Source organism: Mytilus galloprovincialis, chromosome 13 (assembly GCF_965363235.1).
Source record: "Mytilus galloprovincialis chromosome 13, xbMytGall1.hap1.1, whole genome shotgun sequence".
NCBI lineage: Eukaryota > Metazoa > Mollusca > Bivalvia > Mytilida > Mytilidae > Mytilus > Mytilus galloprovincialis.
In genome coordinates, this window is record NC_134850.1 from 67,838,423 (window position 1) to 67,863,550 (window position 25,128).

At 30.6% G+C, this 25,128-nt stretch overlaps 1 protein-coding gene across 2 annotated transcripts in view; it reads left to right on the forward strand.

Annotated features, from left to right (window-relative positions):
- The window catches only part of LOC143057106 (multifunctional procollagen lysine hydroxylase and glycosyltransferase LH3-like), a 42,775-nt gene that overhangs the window by 12,715 nt on the left and 4,932 nt on the right, over nucleotides 1-25,128 (forward strand). For both annotated transcript variants that reach the window (XM_076230344.1, XM_076230345.1), the window contains 11 exons: nucleotides 603-654; nucleotides 1,288-1,400; nucleotides 15,932-15,995; nucleotides 17,055-17,152; nucleotides 18,676-18,777; nucleotides 19,395-19,526; nucleotides 19,870-19,991; nucleotides 20,578-20,679; nucleotides 21,394-21,519; nucleotides 22,832-22,967; nucleotides 24,301-24,414. In XM_076230344.1, coding sequence (XP_076086459.1) covers nucleotides 603-654; nucleotides 1,288-1,400; nucleotides 15,932-15,995; nucleotides 17,055-17,152; nucleotides 18,676-18,777; nucleotides 19,395-19,526; nucleotides 19,870-19,991; nucleotides 20,578-20,679; nucleotides 21,394-21,519; nucleotides 22,832-22,967; nucleotides 24,301-24,414 — 1,161 coding nt within the window. The remainder of the gene's footprint in view (nucleotides 1-602; nucleotides 655-1,287; nucleotides 1,401-15,931; nucleotides 15,996-17,054; nucleotides 17,153-18,675; nucleotides 18,778-19,394; nucleotides 19,527-19,869; nucleotides 19,992-20,577; nucleotides 20,680-21,393; nucleotides 21,520-22,831; nucleotides 22,968-24,300; nucleotides 24,415-25,128) is intronic.

The window sequence follows — 25,128 nt, forward strand, 5'->3', positions numbered from 1 at the left end:
TTAAGAATGTACTTAGGTGAGGTTTTGGAAGAAGTGTCAAATTTTCGGACTCCTTGGTGCTTTACCATACAATTCAAGGTAAAATATTTTGCCCTATAACACCTAATTATCTTTTAACATAAGACTTAATAGCACATAAAAGGTCATTTGACAAAATTTAAACAGATTCTTAATTTTCTTTCTTTTGATTTGAGACCCAAACAATACCAATGCAAATATAAGGTAAAAGTCAGAGACAGCCTTTTCCCGCCATATTTTATAAATCAAATATCTTGAAAAGGAGCTCCATGACCTATCAATGTTTTTAGCTTATTTTGATTCTTAATAATACTCTTCCAGCTTAAAGTATCAATTTTGAATTCTTGATTTATTTAATTTGACCTTAGATCACCTAAGTACATCCTTACTACACAAGGAAAGGAAAATATGTTCTATAAAGTACTCATAGTTTTAGTATATTTTGGTTAGACAAAGATTGTTTAGATAGATTTACAGATATGGAAACCGTGAGTTTTGAACCAGTTTTAAATTCTACAATTTAGTATTGATCTGAACTGTTCAATCAGCATCTGAATTGTAAATGGTTTGTTTTACTTTTACAGGAACAATATCCAGAAGTGAAACCTCATGAATGTAGATTCTTAAATAGTGGTGGTATGTATAATGGAACTCTTTTATTTGAACACATTATGAATGTATAAAATAAAATTCATGGAAAAGCAATCTCTCCAAAATGTTGCATAAATGCCTCGTAAACAAAAATAGAAACATCAATAGAAACAACAATAGAAACAACAATAGAAACAACAATAGAAACAACAATAGGAACAACAATAGAAACAATAATAGAAACAACAATAGGAACAACAATAGGAACAACAATAGAAACAACAATAGGAACAACAATAGGAACAACAATAGGAACAAACAATAGGAACAACAATAGAAACAAACAATAGAAACAACAATAGGAACAACAATAGAAACAACAATAGAAACAACAATAGGAACAACAATAGAAACAACAATACAGACAATAATATTTGAAAAACATGAAAAACAGTTACATGATTTATTTTTTCCTTTTCCTTTTAATTTTCAGTTACTGTTACATTTAAAAATTTCCAAGTTGTATACAAAATTTTATGAAAATATGTGACATACATGGGGTGTATTAAATGTTCAATGACCCTAAATGTTGTTTATTTTTAACAAATATTGCATGAGTGCAACACATCTAAATATTGCACACTAACTGTAAGTTATGATCTTCTTGGAATATTGCAGGTTTCATGGGTTATGCTAAAGACATTGTGGAGATGGTTAATTATAAAACTATAAATGACATGGATGATGATCAACTGTATTATACCAAGATGTTCCTTGATAAAACCACAAGAGTAAGTATTAGTTATGCTCAGAAAATGTCATTGTTATGCTAAAACTACTGGCATGTGCTTATTGTGCACTGAAAAAGTGCATATTATTCTCAGACTAAAAGGCTCATGATGCTCTATGTGAAGATGTGATTATACAGACTTACACACTTGGAAAAGAATCATTCCTTATAGTAAACAAAAATAAATCTATTGGTGCTACTCAGTCACTACAAGCTGTTCCCTTTTATATGATAGCCTCTTCAACATGCTCAATTACTCGGCTACTGGGGCAGATATGTCGCTTTTCTGTCAATTATTCTCTTTCCTGAGTGCCATTGATTGTTTATTTTTGTATTCTTAAACAAGTAACTACAAACAAACATATGGCTCAGCTAACATAAGACTCAAAAGTCAAAAATACACATTTGGTAGGATTTAGTAGCAAGTTTATATATTTTTTAACGTTAATGCATTGTTTCAGTTTATTGGTTTAGTTTATACATTGTTTTATTAATGAAAATAAAAGAATACCATTAATGTAATAGTTTTACTACTGGCATGACTGGTAATTGCATTTTAATTGATTAGTAATTTTGCTTTTTAAACATGCACTAGCTATAAATATTAAGTAAGTAGTTCCTGTCAAGTGGAAGAATCTAATTGGGTAACTATAAATGATATAAGCTTTGACAACTGTTACTGTAATGGTATTGTTAGGCATTGAATAAATTGGATTTGAAAAATAAATAAGAGGATGAAATAAATAGGATACCATTATAAAAACCAAACATCATTAATTTATATAATATCACCACTGGTTTGCTAGTCACGTCACTTCTCCCTATCAGTTTTAAAAAGAGAAATCACTTCTCCCTTTGATTTTGAGGTAGTGTGACACCTGATGGAATATAAATATATGTAAGAAACTGTGTCAAATAAACAATTTAAAAATAAAAGTACTGTGGATTTATATATTTTCGTGGGCATCAATTTCCATGCATTTTCTTGGACAATTGATTTCGTGGTTTTGCTAATAAGAGCATACAAAGCCTATAAAAAATTGTTATATGATGAACATTTAAATTTGTGGATCACTAGAACCCACGAAACTGACAAAAATTGGTATCCAACAAATAATAATGATTCCACAGTACTATGTAATTCACAACAACCCAATGAGCCATGATTTACAGAACAAAAATGTCGGACTGATAAATTTTAATACCCCTCTCAACAGAGTCCATGTAGAATAGAAATCCTCATGTCTGTTAAATATCTGTGTAAACATACACTTCAAAACCCTTTGTTGATGAGGGAGTAATATGCTGATATCTAAGGGCTTGTCAATTCATCATCTCATGACAGTGGTCCTAATAATGTTTGCTTTTATCATTATTACTACGTCTAAGAGTCTTTGACCAGTACCACATCATCATGGTTGGCAGGAGTCCCAGCTAACCTACCAAAAACAGCCTTTGTAAAGACTACTCTTCATACCAAAATAGTAAAGAATCTGAAACAACATAATATTCACCGAGCTAACCATGCAAGGGCTTAAAAGGCTGTCAAGGTCGTATAGGTTGCACTTTGTAAATACAGGGGTAGAAATAAGAAAAGACCATTGACTTGCCCAAAGGGCAAGTCAATATCTAGATTAACTTGGCCTTGTATCTGTTAACTTGCACGACTAATGCGGACTGCAAAGCCGTCCGCGCCGACGAGCATAGCTCGTCGCACTTACGGCGAGGGGTCTGGGGGCCGCTTAAGGCCCCCAGAAGCTCTGGGGTAAATGGTGCCAAATCCTGCATTCTAGACCTCTCCTGGCAGATGATTTCAAGTTTCTATACACCCTTTTTTAAACAAAAACTTTTACTTTTACAAAAAAAAGTGACAAAAAAATTTCAGATGTACATGACTTCCTTTCATGATTAGTAGCGGAAATCCCCGAGCAGGTGCGACTGAACATTCTAAAACGACGGCGCTCATTGGCTTACGCATAGGAATTGACCAATAGAATTATTCGGGACAAACTAAGATGTTTACGATTTTCCTGGCATGCGCATATGAAATAAATAAAGACGGCGAAAATAGTAATACAATAATACACAGTTGTACATCGTACAAAATTACGTCTGACATAGTTATACAAATATTTTATTGGCACAAATTCGTTAACAATAAATGGTTAAGACCTATTGCATATATTATTATATTAATTGACATGATAGAATGAAACACAAACACAAAATTTCAACTTGCCCGGCGGACAACTATGTGATGAGATTCACTTGCCCGCTGCAGATTTTACTTGCCTCGGGCAAGCGGGATAGCGCTTATTTCAAACCCTGTAAATACAGCTGTTTCTCAAACCATGTTTCTTTTGGGGCAATTTAGAATATTAATAGATAATTAATTTTGTTAACATACTGGTTCTAATTTCTGATCTGTAGGTTCACTAGTAGCCAGATTTAAGTCTGAAACGGTCATTTTGGTCTGATCAAGTCTTAATCGACTTAATTTACCGCTAGAGAAAAACGTTAAGACCTGTTTAGACACTCAGACTCTGTTAAGATATATTGTGTTCAGTCAGATCAGTCGTGTCAAGATAAATAAGACAGATTCGTCTAGCATCCAAATAAGACTTGATTAGATCACGTTCAGATTAAATAAGACCAAAGGTGAACAACTTGTTTAGTTGCAGTAAGATCGTGTTCAGTTGTGTTAAGATTTTAAATATTTTGAATAAAACGGGCGACACTTTATCTGTTTTTATCAGGGGTTACTCCCCCTTTATGAATATAATCTCTATATCTTGGATGATATTCTTTTGTGATCTTTTAATAATACTGTATATCTATTTAATTAAATAAAGTATGCAAACTTTAAAAACAATTCATTTATTTCCGATAGAATCTTTAACATTGCATTGGTTATATGAGAAAAGATTGAATGTTGTAACCGGAAAATTTGTCATAAAAACTTTGCAGTCTCACATAAAGTAGTCCTGTATGTATGCATTCCGCCTCTAAAGATATAATGATCAGTATTAAATATATCTCAAAGATGTTCTTAAACATTTTTTGTTTCTAATGTAGAGTAATAGTTCTTATCTATATTTGGTCAAGAAACGTATATTTTAAGTATATAATTTACTTTTTATTTTAAAATTGTACACAGATGACAGATGCTTGGTGAAAGTTATTACATTTTAATAAACGGATTATTTAAGCAGTCAACCGAAACGGATGAGCATAAACTACCTAAATAATTACGCATTCGTGTCACTGGACGTATAATGAATGAAGTTCCATGTTTTATCTTTAATATAAGATGTATAAGGTTAAATCGGGTTAAATTATTACATTTACAAATAAAACATTATTTTATATTTTTTTTAATAAATGCAACAATTATATTAGCATATTTTAAAAATTTAATTGACAGTTTAAATTGACCATTATATACATATAAAGACCGATGTCGATAACTCATTTGAATTTTTTTTCGCCATTTTTTTTAACACGAATTTTAAAATACAATCATATCATAGAAAAATACCAAACAACGTTAGTTAAGACACGATTGATAAAATCTAATGTACGGTTTATATTTCTGTTTCGTATCAGATATTTTGAAGCACCAGTGTTACTACTCATTTTGAAAAACAGTGAGACGCTTACTTGCTATTTCGGAATTGACCAAAAAAGCTAGAAAATAACGTAGCGAAATGACCGTATTTATAGATTAGAATTTTGTTTTTCATTTTTAATTGATTTACAGTTAGTCATTTTAGGGACCGTTATAGCTTGCTGTTCGATGAGGGCCAAAGCTCCGTGTTGAGGTCGTACTTTTGACCTCTTATTAAATTATACGATGTGACTTGAATGATGGAGAGTTGTTTCATTGACACACATACAACATCTTCTTATTTATATTAACTGGGAGCAGTTTACAACATTTTCATTTAGATAAAAAAAAAAAATATATAAAAATTCAATAAATCAAATGGATTTGTACCATATTGTTACATTCAAAAGTCTTTAATTTTGATTGATAGTATGCATTATACGTATTGCATTGCTTCAAAAATAATGTCCAGTGTCAAATATTACACATAGATGGCCACTTAGATTAGTTACTTTATAGAAATTCATTTCCTTGGATGGAAGTACACGGTAGTATTTTGTCCTTTAAAGTTAGTCTGTCTGTTTAATAATTCAGTTTAAGGAGAATTCTTCGTCATTTGCAAATAGACAAACAAACAAAAAAGTAAAAAAAAAATTGCTTACGATTGCATTCAGGCAGAGAGAAATATGTTTTATTTTATTTCAGATGATTTAGAACAGATATAAAAATATTCTTAATCTTTTACAATCTATAAATATAATTTGATAATGTTTTTTATACACACGGTATATAAAATGCTTGTAGTATTCCGTTACTGGTTGTACGCTCATATTTAAATACCTTTCTGTTTAATAAGAAAGTGAAAAAAAACCAGTTATTGAAATTCACCTGAAAAAGAGTAAACGAATAGCGGCTATCTAAATTATTTTTCAAATATCGAATAAACAAATAAATCGGCCACGCTTGCAATTTGTTTTTTACTGACAGGTGTCTGCTGGTATTCGATTGGACATCAGTATCAATGTAGGCGTAACAACCTATCATATTTATCCAATCAGCTGTCTTGTATAAGGTAAAATGTATTCGATGACATACGGTCCACATAGTTTAGTTTTTTTTAAGTTGATTGCAATAAAAATTATTCATACACTCTAAAACAAACAATATCCTGCCCAAAAATGACTTACAAGACACTATATTATACTTTTAAAAATAACTATATTAAATTACAAATTAAGACAGCGTAAAAATAAAATAATAACATTAATAACAATTACAGTACTATTTAACGGTAGAGCTCTGATTTAACGGGGACTATTATGCTATTAGAATGATAGTCACAGCAAGTTAACAAATTGATCATCAAAAGGACGGTTGTGTTTATTTACTTGTGCACTCTATTGTGGGACCTCCGGCTCGTGTCATCATGAATGATACATGTTATTGTGTATTTAAATTGATTAAGGAATAACGCAAGATTGCAGAGAAGCCAATTAGAATAACGTATTATAATGAAACATATATCTAGTGTTATTATAACATTGTACATGTCCTCCTAATGATACATCTAATAGTTGCCACTGGACATTAAACAGCTAACTATAAATTCATCCGTCATATTCTTAGTTTTGTTATAATGTGAAAATCCAACAACATGATGATATAATAATTATTGCAGATTTCACTAGGGAAATACGTGGGAAATAATTGTAAACAAAACCATCCCTACGGCACAAATTAAAGTCTAGCCTTTTCACATTAATATACGTTATTTTCATAAATCTATTCTAAATAATTTTAAACAATTTTAAATCAAACGGTATTTTTTCTTATTTGCCATAAAAAAAAAACAATTATTTACATTACTTATTTTAAACAGATCGATTGTTTTTCAATGGTCGGTGCCTGTCAGCATTTATAAAACCGTGTTTGCCAGAAAGAAAGCTACATAGAACAGGAAAACAACAATGTATTAGAAATACTTCAAGGTCCTACGTGTATATTCTATTTTCTGTTGTAATGTGGTGTAATGCAAAAAAAAGTTAATTCCTGAATACTGATTTGTACCCATCAAGCATTTGGGGTTAATAACAAATCTATGGTAGTCTCTTCTTCTTTACTCGCAAAGTATTCGACTAAATCATGTTTTATTAATGAAAATTGCTCATTGCTGGCGAATGTTAAACATTGATCTCTAGGTTTTCAATTGTTTAGTTGTTTATTTACTGTCTGATCTCGCAAACCTGATATTTTATGGTCATTATTGTTTGCATCCAATTGCACCAATGCATTAAAAAGATATAAACGCGACACCGTACGAGAGTCGTTAATCGTTATTTTACATAAACTATTAGTATTTTCTTTCTTTAACGAAATACGAAACCACTTCTCGCAATACGCTTTGGGGTTATTGTGCTTGTCTTTTGACAAAAAATAGCCTTGTTTCAAAAACAAAACTTATAAGAGTAATATTTAAAACTGAACTAGAGTGAAGAGATAGGAAGTAGGAATTTCGAATTTTAATTGAATATTCTAAATCTTAGTGTATTTCTGATATATGATTGTACAGACTCAAAAATATCTTTGTTTTTCTGAAATAGATAGATAGATAGATACTTTATTCTCTAAAAACTAAATACAAGTTTTCAGAGAAACATACAATATAATTACAGATACAATAGTTGAAATGAAAGGTCACCGTCACCAGCCAATGAAAGCAAAATGGATATAGTAGATCTTTCTAATTTTGAAAACAATATTTCTCTTGCTTCGTTGATAAAAGGGCACTTAAGAAATAGTGAATACTATCCTCAACAGGATGACCACAGCTGCTTGCGGGATTGGATTTAATATTGATAAGGTTTATATCTGCATTTGAATAAATGTACCATATTTCTCAACTGCACTGGTATTAAACTGATAACCGTAACTGGAATTACGACTATCCCAATATGGCGACGGCAGATATATGTAAAAAATTTTCAGCCATTTTTTCTCAAATGTAGCATGTTTTTGTCAACAGTTACTCAGCTGCAAGGTTTTTCTATACCATTACATCATATTTTAATCGTAACGGTGCACTGGAATTGTCTAAGCGCTTTGAACATTGCCGTTGAAAAATTTTGCCAACATCTGTTACAGAAGAAGGTTGTCAAAGTTGAGAAAAACGCTTGGTACTTTTATATACTTTGTGGAAAGATAGAAAAACACTATAATTTTCGTCAGAACTCAAAGACTCGTCACCAGAGAACAATACATAAATTGTAACATTGACAACAAAACATTGATTTCATTTATCATTGTAAGCCTTTGTGAATAAAAATTGTTATAATATAATAGATGAATAATGATTGTTTGATATGTCCCATTGTCTACTGAATATTTTTAAGATCAATAATTTAAAATTTGTATACCAAACTTTTAAAATTTTACTCGGCGTTTATAAATAGCATTGAAAGTACAACATATTATAAACGATAATCATTGATAAATGTAAATGAGCCACTCTTTCTCAGGTTGAGATGGAATATGTTCGTTATTTGATTTAACGAGTTTAACAATCAAAACCCCTGAAATATCGTCTCATGACAAGAACGAAAAATGGCGAAACAGAATAGAGTGTAAAATTAAAAAAAAAAGCAGGACTACATTTACATTGAGATATCATTGAAGACGGGCATCCTCTACGCCCCCTCTGAATCTGCCACTGGATATCTAGTTTCGCTGAAAAAGAACGAATTTGCGCAACAACTTAATTACGCCAATTCTTATTTTACATGCTTTATTGTAAAAACTGCAGCATTCATTTGCGCCAATAAAACAACCATTTAATTGCGCAAATATTATAGACTTGTTTTCAGATGTTTGTTCTTAGTGCATTGAGGAGGTCCTTTCCGGTATTGACAGGTACAAGCAAAGGGTCTCCTTAGTGCACTTAGAACAAAATAGTGCACTTAGGACCTGATGGGATGATAGAACTGACACAAAAACATGACATAAAAATGGAGACTTTCTTAAAGTACTTAATTTCAAATTTTATAATCATATCTTTAGTAATTATAAAGTTATTTAACAGTTGAAGTCAGTATTCTAATGTAACATGTACGTGCAAATAAGTAAATCGTTTCGAGGTAAATATGACACAACTAATAAAATTGGAAATGGAAATGGGGAATGTGTAAAGTTCCATTTATTGGCGCAATTCATATTATAAAAAAGAAAGAAGAGATGGGCGCGATTCAAACCTTTACAATTTGACAAATTACAACTGACCGTTTTGACAAACCAGTAAATTCTTCGTTCGGGGATATGCAGCTGACATTAATCTTCCTTCAGTTACTTTACAATACCCAGCCGTGTCATTTCCGTATATTGTACATGTAGATAGCACGTGTGATACATGTATATACACCAGAAATACCCATTCAAGTGATTTTTATTTTTAGAAGAACTCCATATCGGGTAACATTAAATATACATACACATAAAATTACAATTGAAAAAAAAAATGTTAATAATAAGTTCAAATGTTGTTTTTATTAAATGCACCTACAACATGTAAGTACGTATTCGTAAACTTTTGTTGTTACTTTATTTCATATAAATTTCATTTTTCTCGTTGTGTTGCTTGTCCATTAATTGACGTTTACGCTATATTTTTTGTTCGGTATTTGTGAAAACCTGCTCATCTATCAATTTCACAAGAAATATAAAATAGTCGTAAGTCATGAACACTGAAGTTTAACTTGTTATCAATTTTTCGTATACGCAAAAAGATAGAATTAAATGAAACACTTAAAGCTGTTTAAATCATGCAGTGAATTTTCAAAAATATAGTTTTGAAAAACCGGTTATTTTTGTTTAATACTTTTTCTGTCCCTTTTCTTAAAAATTAGGACGCGTGTCACTGGTAAATATAGAACTAGTCAACTATGAATAATCACAAACAACAAATTTTTGAATCTTTTATCATTTGTTCTGTTAAATCAAAGACATGACTAGTACGTGTATTCTATTATCCGGGATAAATTATTCACAATGATAAAGACATAAGGGATGATTTAGAAATTGGCATGTTGTGTATACACCTATCTATTGGTGAACACTTATATGTTGCCCACTAGCCGTCCTTATGTGATTTTTGTTGTTTGGTTGCGAGTGTCTCGTTGTCGTTCAACGCGGTCAACGCACTATGATCTCCTACAGTTTCAATATATATTTTTCTTAAGACTTTGCTCAGAGGAAAGTAATAGGATCGGTTTGGATATACATTTTAAATCCCCAAAATTTTATTTTAAACTATTAATTTTGAAGACGTGTGTTATCTAAACGAAGTCTTAATGGTCACCAAATCACCTGTTTATTGTCTGTTTGGGTTTATTATTTTAAGCATAAAGTTTATAAATCCATCTCTGAACACACATTATACATGTATAGCATTAAGTCAAAGTAAACATTAAACTTATGAATGGCGGAAAAGAAATATCTGAAAACGATAGATGGATGTTGGATTGATAGTTTAGTCTTAGTTGCATGATTTTTTCATTAGTTAAAAGTGACTTTGAACTAGCTGTCAGATAACTGCGAATACTCTCAGATTTGTTCATTGTGTCTTTTTGTGTCGGGATGTATAAGTACCGGGCCGCGTCCACTTGTATTTTTGTCCATCTGATGAGTTAAGCCTTTTTCGTCTGATTTTTATAGTTCGTTCTTATGTTGTACTGTTATACCACTGTCCCAGGTTAGGTGGAGGGTGGGGATCCCGCTAACATGTTTAACCCCGCCACATAATTTATGTATGTGCCTGTCCCAAGTCAGGAGCCTGTAATTCAGTGGTTGTCATTTGTTTATGTGTTTCATATTTGTTTTTCGTTAATTTTTTTACATAAATAAGGCCGTTAGTTTTCTCGTTTGAATTGTTTTACATTGTCTTATCGGGGCCTTTTATAGCTCACTATGCGGTATGGGCTTTGCTCATTGTTGAAGGCCGTACGGTGACCTATAGTTGTTAATGTCTGTGTCATTTTGGTCTTTTGTGGATAGTTGTTTCATTGGCAATCATACCAAATCTTCTTTTTTATACTATCAGTACACTATTCTATCAACATGTGTTTGGTGTCCATTTTACAATATATAATATTGTTTAAGAATTTAGTGTTTTCTTATTCATTCTGACATCTGTGTCCATGGCTGTTAACAAGAAATTGCGAAGACGTTATGCTTATCTGTTCACCTTTAAAAATGATTTTTCAACAGAATATTATATTCTATAAAATTGTTTAATTTTGTTTTTCTTTGCGAAAACAAAATGGCCCTCAAGCTAAATGTCATCGTCATCGGCATGTATAATAGAAGACGATAAACACTTTAGAATATACACCACCTGCCGGATCTTTTTACCTGGGCACATATCTCGTTACGTAACAAGTATGAATGTAAAATTCTCGATATGGTACATGTATATTCAGCCGAATATACACGGTATCTCTAGACTGGGGTATTTAAGATATTTTGATCTGATAATGAAACATGTAAATATATTTGTGCTTTATGTAAAAAAAAAGATGCATTTAACCATTTTATTTTTAAAACTTCTTTAAAATAAGTTGACTTTGAGCATATATTAGGTGAATATTAGATTAAATTTGGGAAGTCGTGTATATCCCATTTGTCAGGTGAGAAATGAAAAAAATATCAGCTGGGTTTAAGAGTTGCAAATATTAACAAATTAAATTTATTTTTTATTTGTGTTCCTCAATAGTGTTTGCTAAATATATGTTTTCTCAAATGCCGAAAAGTGAAGAGTTTTTAATACGTGTAAATCCCGAATTCACACAAACGACGTTTATAAATGGTCTGTTCAAGAGTTTAGTTACACTTTTCAAAATATTTCAGACACGTAAATAATATAGGTTATTAGTGCTAGCTTCACAAAGAAAATATCCACTGACATGCATAATATCTAATGTCATGGGCCACGCATGGACTGTCTTTTTTATAAAGATGCCCATGTGGCACATCAAAGATAAGATTGATTTAACCATTGTACTTTAGAATTGCAACAAATCTTAAATTCTGAAAATCACTTGAATACATTAACCTGCTATCTTGTCGACTTTACAGCTTATTTCCTAATGCTTGTAGAGTAAAATTTTGGTAGGCTTGCTTGCTCTGTTGGTATAAACATGAATTCAAGCTTTGTAAATAACATTGACATCTTCAAACAATGTAGAGGCACATTTTAATCTGTTTATATTATATTTAAATTTGATTGGACATTATCCCAATTACAATTGTGAAATATACAAACTAAGCAATCAAGCTAACAAAAGTCTCGCTTTACATGCATTGGGAAATTAGCTGTAAAACCAACATACAGATAGCTGTTATATCCTGAGAAGAGATCACGATGAAATTTGAAAGTTAAACAAATCTTATAGTTTTCACGGGAACGAATATTTTGTTTAAACGTTGTAGTGATCAGCTCATCAATGACGTAATTTAAAAAATAAGACGGCAAGGTCGAAAATAGTCATAGACGTCTTATAGCAAATAAACTCATCAAAGATACCAGGACTAAATTTTGTATATACGCCAGACGCGCGTTTCGTCTACAAAAGACTCATCAGTGACGCTCAAATTCAAAAAAGTTAAAAAGGCCAAATAAAGTACGAAGTTGAAGAGCATTGAGGACCAAAATTCCTAAAGGTTTTGCTTAATACAGCTAAGGCAATCTATGCCTGAGGTAGAAAAGCAATTATAGGCAACAATACGGCCTTCAATAACGAGAAAAACATTGCCATAGTCGACCGATCATTAAAAGGCCCCGACATAAAAATGTGATTTTTATTAAACAGAGTGAATTCATATAAGCTTACAGAAAAACAAAAAAGTCAGTTATAAATAAAAATACGGATAAACAATTCTTTTTTTTTCAGCTATCTTATGATCAAAAACAAGCTTCTGTCCTAGTTTAGTAGAAATCCAGGATAGTTTAAGAAAGTTATTAGAGTTTCAAACACTTTAACCACAAAGTGAATATTTGTGGTTTGTGGATCGCTATGTCTCGCTTTTGCAACAAAAGTCGCAGGCTCAACAAAAATGTAATAAACTGTTATACTTTGCGAAACATGTGTATCTTCTATGTCAGTATGTGTTGGTAAACAAACTCTATACATTTTTTACTATTTTAAAATATCTTTATAAAATATTACTAGAAAACTTAAAAAAGTGATCTTACGGAACAGGCAAACGAAATTAAAAGAAACAAAAATAAGTAGAAAATACTTTTACATAGAAGTAAAAACTATAGCAGACAGAAAAGCAAAATAGATACGGCAGTAATAACTATACCATAAAAAACAAGAACAACATAAAATAACATAATATATACATTTTTAATAAGTATACCAGTGTATTCAAAACATGTCATGGTTGAACGAACATGAATTGCTATAGATTACAATCAACTGAGTGTGGCGCGTGTCGATAGAACATTAAATAACTTTCTAATTACTTAAGATATGATTATAAAACTTGAAATTATTTATTTCTAAAACGTTAACTTAGATATGCAATGTCCTTTGTGTCAATTTTATCATTCCATCAGGTCCTTAGTGCAATTTTTTGTTCTTTGCACTAAAGGGGTCTTTTGCGGTATTTCTACGGACCCCCAAAAAAAGATTTAAAGGACAAAACGTTATTATATGGATTGGTTTTTTTTTCGGAAAATGTTTCTTTTGGCAAATATTTGAAAAAAAAATCTCAACTTTTACATATTCAATACATTTTAGGTAAACAAATATACGACCATACATTTTTGATAGAAAAAAATGCATTTTCAATATCGTTTATCTTTTTAACTATACTAAATTTGCGGTTTTGTGACATGAGCATGTAGTTTAAACAATGTCGTCAATAGTGTTAGAAAGAAGCTATCAAAAATGATTTAGAACCTTATACTACACATACGGAGGTACATGTATGATACCATGACAGGTGAACGTATGATATAACTGTGAATAGCCATTGTAATTGCCACGTTATTTTATGGATCGTTGATTTTATTACCTTTGGATTATTGGCACGTGCCATCGAACTTAATCTTTATAGACCGAATATTAACGCATACATACGTTACTTTTACAGTTTAGAAGGAGAAGACGAAGAAGAATTATTTATAATAGTGCAATCTGAAAAAACAAATAAATACATATTTTATATCAAATAAGTTTTTTATTCAAATGAAAGAAAGGATAAGCGCATTTACAAAAAGATGTACTAAGACATATACTCGATGCTGAACTTAAAATTAGGTTATATTGTTTTAATCTATGAGGATCTGGAGGGGGTCCTTCATTTCTGTATTCTTTAATGTTTAGTAGGCCGGGTTTTTTCTTTATACTTTTTGTCTATTATTATCAATTCTTTATATTCAAGCACCTTATTATTCTCCATTCTTTATATTTTTTTCCATTTTCTCTATTATTCATATTTATAGCCGATCATTCTCTTTTCTGTAAAACCTATCGACATCCTTCTCTTTCCGATGGTATGTTATTTATAGTTTTAACACTCTCACTTCACGGCCTTAGAGCAGTTTCAGAAGCTTAGTTCAAACGGAGACATGGTTCTCTGATGCGGCCTGATGAGGATAACGAAATTAACGATATAAATTATCTGACATATAAAATACTTGTATTTTGCGTTGATCGTTCCAGATGAAGTAAAATCCAGAAACGTGATTTGGACGTATGAAATTTATAAGATGTTGTTGTCACTCTTTTGTTAGTGTTACGTCCAAAATTTGCAATTACTTTTTTCAAAGAATAAGTAGATAAATACATAAATTAACACCAGAAAATAAAAAAATAAAATAAAATCAGAAACAGTTATTGGCGAATACAAAACAAGCTAACAAAACTGTATAATATATAATTTATTCTCTTATACCTTAAACAAAGACCAACAGAAATAAAAAGCCAACGAATGATTTTATGTTTAATAATTCAAAATAATATACATTTTTTATTCGACTAGCATTTATAATACAATGTATCATCCACATAAAGGGGCGTAACTCCTAATATCATTCTAACACACTAAACGGATCTTAACCCGATCTGAAAGTTTTGAAAGTTACTTTTTATGATTGGTCTTAATTTGTCCAAAACAGTCTTAACAGACTTGATTGAACGCTAGAGCCTTCCATCTTGATTAACTTGACATGACTGAACAGACTTGACATAACATATCTGAACAGTGTCTTAAAATCTGAAAAGTCTCAACGTATTTCTCTAGCGGTAAATTAAGTCGATCAAGACTTGATCAGACCAAAATGACCGTTTCAGACTTTAATCTGGCTACTAGTGGTTGCATCTCATAGAGACATAACTTTAGAATGTGACCAGTAAATATACATGTGAATATTGTTTACATTGAAATCTGTGGTGACCCTACAGTCGAATTAGGGGTAGTTAAGAAATTTAGTGTTAGTTTAAACTTTCAGAAGTTTGGGGCCTATAAACGTTGAAAATATGCCGCACAGCCCTATATTTTGACCTTTGAAAAAATAGTAGTGCATATGAACCCGCCATTCTAGGATATGATTTTTTTCAAAACTTCATAGTAAAAGTGGTACAGTTTTACCCGTAAAGGGAGTTACCTATGGGAAAATGCATTATCGATATTGACAGAAATGCAACCTAAAATTAAAACACACACACCATGACCAAGTTTTATTTTAATTGTTAGTTAAACTTTCAATTTTGAGGTTTTCTGCTTATAAATGTGATGCTCCTTTTTATTGACACTGCCACTAAACAAAACCATATACTCTCAGTTGCTGTGCTTACGTTTATTTGTGATCACTAGATCATTCTCTAATATCAGCTCTTATACATATTAACCATGTAACATTGTTTCAGGAGAAATGGAGGATGAAATTAGACACAAAATCTGAAATATTCCAGAATCTGAATGGTGCTTTGGGTAAGTCTCCATGTTATAGAAATAAATAACAGCTTATTATATTTGATAGCTAGATATTTATTTCTTTGACATTGTGATTAAAGTGTACCTTTTTGTCCACCATACTTGCCTGGTAATTTTCCTCCTCAAAAACAAGTTTCAGTTAAACTACAGAAAATTTTGATTATTACATTGTTTGTGATGAAATACCTGGCTTATTTCCAAGTAAAATAAAAACTGTTAATTTCACATGTGAAATAAATCCAATAACTTGATTCCTCTGATGTCTTAAAAACACTTTCGTTTGTGGATTACATTGCATATGAGCTGAGAATGTGTAGAAAAGTTATCGTTTCTTGCATTTTCTACTTCATTTCTATTCATGTCCATGGCAAATGTAGTATAAAGAACAACTTAATTAAAATATCCAACTCTTGACGCAACAATGGCATTATTTTGTACACCTACTATTTTATATTTTGATACAAACAATTTTAGAATTGAGGGCTTTTGTTTTGTCTTCAAATGTAAGTAGACATCTTGGATCTGCAACTCTTTGATAATGGACTGAATTTTAATGAAAATATTGCAGAATCTATAAACATTAAAGTTTGTAGAATGCTTAAGATTTAGTAGTAAATTCTATGATGGATTAAAAGGATTTTGTATCTGCAATATGAATGGAGGCAGCTATGTTGTTTATTTAATGAAAGTCGTCTGATTAATAGACTCTATCAAAAAATAACCTGACATATAAATCACTGTGAGGACTCATTGTTATCAATCATGTTAAAGGCCGAGGATACCTAATACCCTATAGCGGGTTATTTTCGCGGGTGTAAAATTTCACGATTTTCATTGAATAAGGTTTATGAAATATTTTGGCGGTTATTATTTTTGTGGATTCAAAACTTCAATACCTCTGCATGTGCAATTTTAAATTGTCGGAATTTATTTTGGCGATTTTGTTCTATTCGCAATTAAAGCGAAATTGTGCACCCTGTGAAATTAACCCCCTATACGGTAATTGAAATCATATTAGAATACACATACATGTAATAAGTCCACTATATTTTTTAGGTGATACCACTCTGAAGTCAAAAGGGGACCACAGTTATTTGTACAACATGAAAACAGGAACATCACCCCTTATCATCCATGGGAATGGTCCAATCAAGGTATGTAGAGCACTTTTGCAAAAGAATATCAAATAAAATTTATAAGATTTTAGTTTTGGCCTATTAACTTGATTAACATAATGAGAAAAAGGATTTCAGTTTCTTATTAATGCTATTTATGCAATTATCTGGTGTCTAGAAATAACTAACTAACATGTGCTATATGGAAAAAGGTTTTGAATAATTCTAGTGCCGTGTTAAGGGGAGATAACTTTCTAATGTAAACATGACTAGGAATATTATTATATTATCAAAGTTAAATGAAGAAAGAAATAAGTGAAAATGTTTTATTTTATATTTATTATATGAAACTAAGTAACTGTGAATTAAGAATGTTTTTCCAACTGAAGTTACCCTCATATATGGTAAGTAAAATATACTATACTAAAAGTGCTTTACTGATAATGATAATCAAGAAAAATCAGAAATTCTGAAGTATGATGTATTTAATAATAAAAAAATTATTCATAAAAGATTTTAGTTTTATGAATTGAAAAAGTTCATTTGGCAAAATGTTTGGAAAAGATCATGTAGATGTAATGCATTTTGAAGACAGTATAGTGTACATTTTTTTCAGATTTTTTTTCTAATGGTATTAGGTTGAATTAATATTTGTTGTTAAAACTTTTAAGCAATAAATACTCATACTTATATTTTACTATTGCTTTATTTTATGACCCATTTGTCTTGTCTGTGGAAAGAGTGATATTTCCATAGCTTGGAAATATGTTTTTAATATTTTTCCTACTTTTTAGAGACTCTAAAAAAAATAGAGGGTTATTTTTACTAGTAATTTACTTAATATTTTTTTCTTAGAAAAAAAATGGTTTACCCTTTTACATAAATGGAAGGTTTTGAATCTTTTCTTTTATTTGTTTCCTATTATTGAGGAAACTTGAGGGTCTAAATAATGCGTACCTAAAACAAGGTATCTAGAAAGAAAGAAAGTAAAACATTTCAAAAGAAAATAAATAGAAATGTTGGAATAAAAGAAGGTTGAAGGAATAGAACCTGGTTGAGGAAGAGCAAGCTAAAGGGCTCTCATTTCAAAAGTTTTCATCTTACAACAGCAAATTTTAAAGAAAGGGATTAAAAACAAGAATGATAGTATTGAGTGATAAAGGATGTGACTGCCAGCATAGAATCAGAGCCTAAACTGGTCAAATTTTCTACAAAGCACTTTATGGCAGAATTGAAATACAAACATTTGACAAAATAAAAAAAAGTGTTTTTAACAAACATTTCATGATAGGAATATTTATTGCGCAACTTACATTATTGAAAAATCGAATAAATTATAAACACCTGCATGGCAATTTTTAAGCTTTCACATACAGTTTATATAGAGTAAAATAAAAAAATTACAAGTTGTGCCACCATGGCCTACATTCATTTATGAAGCCAATTTTGTCATGGTTTGAGTCTGTTAAATGTCACCTTTTATTGATTTACAGACGCTCTTACATTTTAATTTGTTTTCCATATTAAATTTGTTGTGAAACCTAAGAATGTTGATTTTGCAGTCGGAGTTTAATAGAATAGCCAATTATCTTGTTGATGGGTGGACTACCAGTGCTGGATGTTTGTCATGCAAAAGAAAAACTATCAGTTTGGAAGGATTAAAGGTAGAAAAAATTGATAATATTTAAAAACAGTTGATGTTTGTTGCACAGGATGCATATTTTAACACTGGATAATGTCTCTTCAGTCATACTCCAAGCTATATTTGTCAATTCAAAGCTTAAAACAAGCAAGACAATCTCTGAAGAGCTGATATAACTGAAAAGATATAGAATGATAGCCAAACCTGGAAAAGGAATCCGAGCTATGCATAAGGGAGATATAGATATAACCATGATAAACAGATTGTATTGTCAACCTTGTATGTGAAAGTAGAATTCATGTTTTACATTTCAATCCATTTGCATTGTCTGATGTTTACCTAGATGATTAAGTATGATATAAGAAACAAGTCTTGATACATGAGTGTTTTCATCTTTCTTGTGAGATTTAGCCTCATATTTTTATAATCTTATTTATTGTAATTTGATGATTATTTTATCTTATGTTTTTTTAGGCTTTGGTATTTTCATTTGATACATAGTTATCTCAGGTAAAATGTGTTCCACAGACATAATTTTCACCATTGTTGGTCATCAAAGCTGTTGACAAACCGCAAGTTTTACATGCCATTTTAATAATTATACAAACAAATTGACTGACCTATTTACATGTACTACAGGAAGATGAGTACCCTGATGTCCAGTTATCTATCTTTATTGATCAACCTACTCCATTCTTACCTGAGGCATTGGAAGATGTGGTAAACCAGGATTATCCAAAGAAGAGAATTAATCTATTCCTTCAGAATCAGGTAAAAAAAAATCAACAATCCAAAGCAGAGAGAGCAACAATCGATTCATTCAAAGATTAATTAATGAAAACTATGAAAGATCACTGTGAAAAATAATGAGTAGGAATATTTTCATAAACCATTATAGGTCAAAGTGCGGTCTCTCGACACGGAGCCTTGGCTCACACAGAACGTACTATTGTAGAAAGTGGCTGTTGTTGAATAGTTATACAGGAGAACATGTTTTTCATGTGTGATGGTAGCATTTCATTGCTCATATTTCTAAATGTCAAATTAATCTATTTACATCATATTTAGGTTTAAAATGGTGAATCAAAGTGAAAAATCCTAATTCTATTTATAGGCTGTGTACCACAAGAAAGATGTTGCGACATTCTTAGAAATCTATGGTGATAAGTATAAATCTGTGACGGTAGTTAATCCCGAAGACAACATGAATACCATAGCTGGCAGGAACTGGGCTCTGTAAGTGATCAAGTCATATATTCTACTACTAATTAGAGTTAAAACTTGTATGTTAACTTTCAATTTGTTTATATATGATAGTACCAATATTATTGCTGAATTTGTTAAAACCACACTATAAATAATCATGAAAACAACTACAGGTCACTGTAAAACCTTCATCAAAAAGCAAAAATCCATACCCTATGGTAAGCTATAAAAGGCACAGGTATGATAATGTATGTGAAACAATTAAGAAAAGAAGACTTTAATGACATAAAAGTGGAAACCGTTCTGAGAGAGTGCAACTAAAGACACCCTTTTACTATAGACTCCTAGTTTAAGACAAGCAAATAACTGTGGTAAATCAAGAGGAAACCAATTACCTCCAAGAAGTTTAGCTCTGCGTTTATTGTCAAGAAAAATGGATGGTTGAAGAATAAATCAAATGTTTTGTCAAACATGAATAGATTACAGTATTTTAAAAAGAAATAACCACATGAGGTAGATTACCAAAAGGATAAATATGTTAGAGCTAAAACAAATTTGCTTCATAAGAAATGAGACTCTGTAACGGTTGATGAATATGGTTTTTTTTTGTCTTTAGGGAGATGTGTTTGAAGACAAAGTGTCAGTATTTGTTTTCTGTTGATGGTCATGCTCATATTACAGAACCTACTTTGTTAAAGAGCCTGATAGAACAGAATAGGTAAATATATTTTGAAAATTAATTTCTTAGTGCAATCTTTTATTGAAATTGCCATGTTTTGTATTTGGATAGACACATTACTTGTACCTTATACCTGGTTTCATCTTTTGAAATAATTACATAGTAATGATGATGAGTGATTGGTGTATCACCTGTTACATATATGGTACAATTTGGGCTATACTACTTTTGTTGCTTTTGTCGTAGACATTATGTAAAATCAAGCATTCATAATCCTGAGTATCTCAGAAACAATCGCTTACCTTTAAATACAAGGCATCAATTATAATGAATCATTTTCTTTTTAACTAAAATATTCAAAGTCAAAAACGACAATGTTTATACATTGTAGGAAGTTATACAAAATAAAAGATGGAGAGAACTCAGATATTTATAGTTTATAACTTAAATGGTACTTTTATATCAATAATTATAAAAAAAAGGAACAGTTTGGATTGTTCATTGTTCTTAAAATAAAATTTAAATTGTTAAAACAACCATATTTTTATGGCCCTGCCACTAAGTGGTCGGGGACATATAGTTTTACCCTTGTTTCTTTTAATTTTGTTGTTGATCTTTTTGGTGTTGACACTACAGTGTAAACATACATTGTTACAAGACACAATTACATTATATAAATGACATTAATATTATATGACAAAGAAATAATAAGAATTTAAGGGTTTGTATGACAATGATTGTTATATATTTCAGAACTGTGATAGCACCAATGGTTTGCAGACCACAACAGTATTGGTCTAATTTTTGGGGATCTGTTAGTGACATTGGTTATTATGCCAGATCAGCTGATTACATGGACATAGTTGCATATAAAAAAGAGTAAGATAAATTATCAGTTGGAGAAACTGCAGTTTATTAACCGGATTTTTGTGACAAAAATGTCGGTTATTGATTTGGGGATGTACGTCGGGGGACCAGTCGGGCGGGCGGCAATCAAATGTTGTCCGTGCATTAACTCATGAACCGTTCATCCAAAGCTTTTAAAATTTTGATATGTTGTTACTGACAACTAAATGAAGGTCAAGTTCAATAATGACGATTTTGACTTTTACCGTTCAGGAGTTATGGTTCTTGACAGATTGAAAAATGGAGTTTTCAGTCGTGTCCGTGCATTTACGCATGAACTGTTCTACCAAAGCTTCCCAAATTTTTATATGTTGTTACTGATGGAGGTCAAGTTCAATAATGACGGTTTTGACTTTTACTGTTCAGGAGTTATGGTTCCTGAAAGATTGAAAAATGGAGTTTCCAGTCATGTCCGTGCATTTAGGCATAAACTGTTCTACCAAAGCTTCCCTAATTTTAATATGTTGTCACTGATGACAAAATGGAGGTCAAGTTCAATAATGATGATTCTGACTTTTACCGTTCAGGAGTTATGGTTCTTGAAAGATTGAAAAATGGTGTTTCCAGTCGTGTCCGTGCATTTTCTCATGAACCATTCAATCTAAGCTTTTCAAATTTTTATATGTTGATACTGATGACAAAATGGAGGTCAAATTTGATATTGACGATTTTCACTTTCACCATTCATCAGTAATGGTTCTTGTGATATTGCCAGGACACATAAAAGGTTAATAAATCCGGTTTGCTGTCGTTGTGACAGCCTCTTGTTTTAATGTTTAATTTTTAAAGTAGTTTGTATTGATGGTTATTGTAGAGGCACATATCCCCATAAAATGAATAAATGGAATTACAAATTCAATTAAAGTTTGAAGTATATAAAAAAAATAGTGATGTCCATATAATGTGGTTTAAATCTAATTTTTGTGGGGACCAATTTTTGTGATGGAGGAAAACGGAAACTAAACTGTGTTTCCAAAACTAATTTTGCTTAAACCCCTTCAGAAATGTGTATTTCGTTAAAAACTTTTTAAAATTATTTATAATATCCACAAAGTTAAACACACCACACAATGAATCCAGGATATACTGGCAAATTTTGTAAAAATGTTTTAAAGAGTACTTATAAGAACACTTGGTGATTGACTTTCCCTTTCCTGGATTTGAGCTATTCAATTTACGTTTTATAATGATTCCAGGTAAATATTTTATAGATAAATGAATAATTCATGGTCTAGATTTGGACAATCAAGTTTAAGATTATGATTTTATTATCTGTTAATTTCAGGGGCTTGTGGAATGTTCCTTACATGAACAGTGTTCATTTAGTCCATGGATCTCTGATGGGAAAACTAAAAGATGCTTTTACCAGACAAACTGTTAGAGATGCAGACATGCATTTTGCAGAAAATCTTAGGGAAAAGGTAAAAACATGAATGGTTAATTTTCAGGTAGTTTGAAGTAAAAAGAAATGTACTCCTATATATGAGGCTTGGGATTTATAAATAAAGCGTGCAATATTAGTATGTCATATGAAAATGAAGTATGTGGTACTGAAAAGCTTTAGATAGTCTGCCTTATTAACTTTTTATCAACCTATGAAATAACAGTGATAATCCGATTTCATTTATGCACACAGTCACATAATGTTGCCAGAAGACATAGTTGAGACCAACAACATAAAGTATAGTTTATTTTACCTTAACCATACATTAAAAAAACCATCAATTAATCAGATGAAATAGTGATCAAATCATTAGATTGGAAAATTTTAATATTAGTTCAAATCATTCAATAGCTAGTTGCCAAATTTGGTACTTAGAAAAAATAGCCACATGCCTAGAAAATGTCAATTTATAGTGTAAATCCTTCATGTTGAAATGGTCATTATTTTAAAAATCTGCTATTTTATAAATAATTTTATGCATTTTATTGGGTATTTAGAAGATTACTGTATTGTATTTTCAGCTTGGTCTTTGTACAACGTAGATTTTACTCTCCCAAATGAGTTTACCTAGCGACGAGGAGCAGAGATAGGTAAACGGATATTTGCTACAGTAAAATCAAGTTTTACAAAGGCCAAACTTAAACTACAATACAGTTATCTCCATTTTAATGCCACATATTAAAATAAAAGTCATTTAATAAATATTTTGGCTAAAAATGGAATGAACGAAAAAGTCTGCGAAACTATTGCATGTCTTTAGCATCTAAACAATGTGACCTCATATGTATACTCTTAAAATCAAACATGAATACTAAACATATTTTTACTTTTTGTACGCTTCAAAATGGTTTCAATATAGACAAAAAGAAGATTTTGAGGCTCAAAATGTGACTATCTTGGGTTTTTTGGAGAAATTACATACCCAAAAAAAAATCGGAATTCAAAATGGTGGCTTTCTTAGTTACTGACTGATAGAACGTGGAATCTAACCCCTCAAAATATTTGTTAACGTCCAATGAAAATTATCGCTACAAACTAATTGCATTAGAATTTTATATATTTTGAAATGGGCTGGTAATTCTATTTATTTACAGGGTAATTCTATGTAATTTAAATGGTATTTCTATGCATTTTAAAATGTATTTCTTTGATTTTTTTTTCAGATATTTCTATGTACATGATGTGTTTTATCTAGTATTTTTTATGTATTTCATGCAGTATTTCTAGTATTTTATTGGATATTTCTAAGTACATGATTGTTTTATTGGGTATTTTTATGTATTTTATATAGGATTTCTATGTATTTGTAGGGTATTTTTATGTATGTGACAAATACAAAATATTTTGGTCATTTGGTGAACTTTGATGAATACCCTACAAGACATTTACATAATGACATGTATGAGATTTTACGCAATCCTTATGTAAGTATGATTAATATCCAATATTCCTATGTCCTAGGCTAGATTCTACATTGCTCATGCAAAATGTTGTCCATGATACTAATAACAGTCAGGGGCATTACTTAAACAAGTAACTTTTAAAATTACCTATATAAGTAATGTTGAAAACGAGGCTATTTTAAAAATTACTTATATAAGTAACTTTTCTAAATAATATTTTTATAGGTGACCAATTATACAAATTTTACTAGTTTTAACAAATTTTTACAGACATCTGGTTATTTTTCTAATGAAATATAAAATTTAATCCTTCTGAAACACTAATTGCTTTTCTGACGCACTTATCTTTGATATCAACGCTTCTTGGTCAAAGACTGGTCTCTTGGGACTATTAAAATATCGTTTTCCTTCAAAATCTTGAAGGTAGACAGATATAAATAGATAGAAACTTTTGAATTAATTAAGACTTGAAGTTATTTATAATTTGTAACCCAAAACAATTACATATGTTCCTAAAATAAGTGTTGATACTAATTCTTTCAAAGATGTACAAAATAACTTATTCAAGTAACATTTTTCTCATTATTTTTAAAGTAACCCTTTACGTCTGTTCTCCTCTCAAATCTTACAAATTCTTAAATTCATGATATAAAATGATGAAAAAATTCATGAAAACTGCATTTAGTCCCTGCTTTTATTGAAATTTAAAATAACTCTATTGAGTAATTTTATATT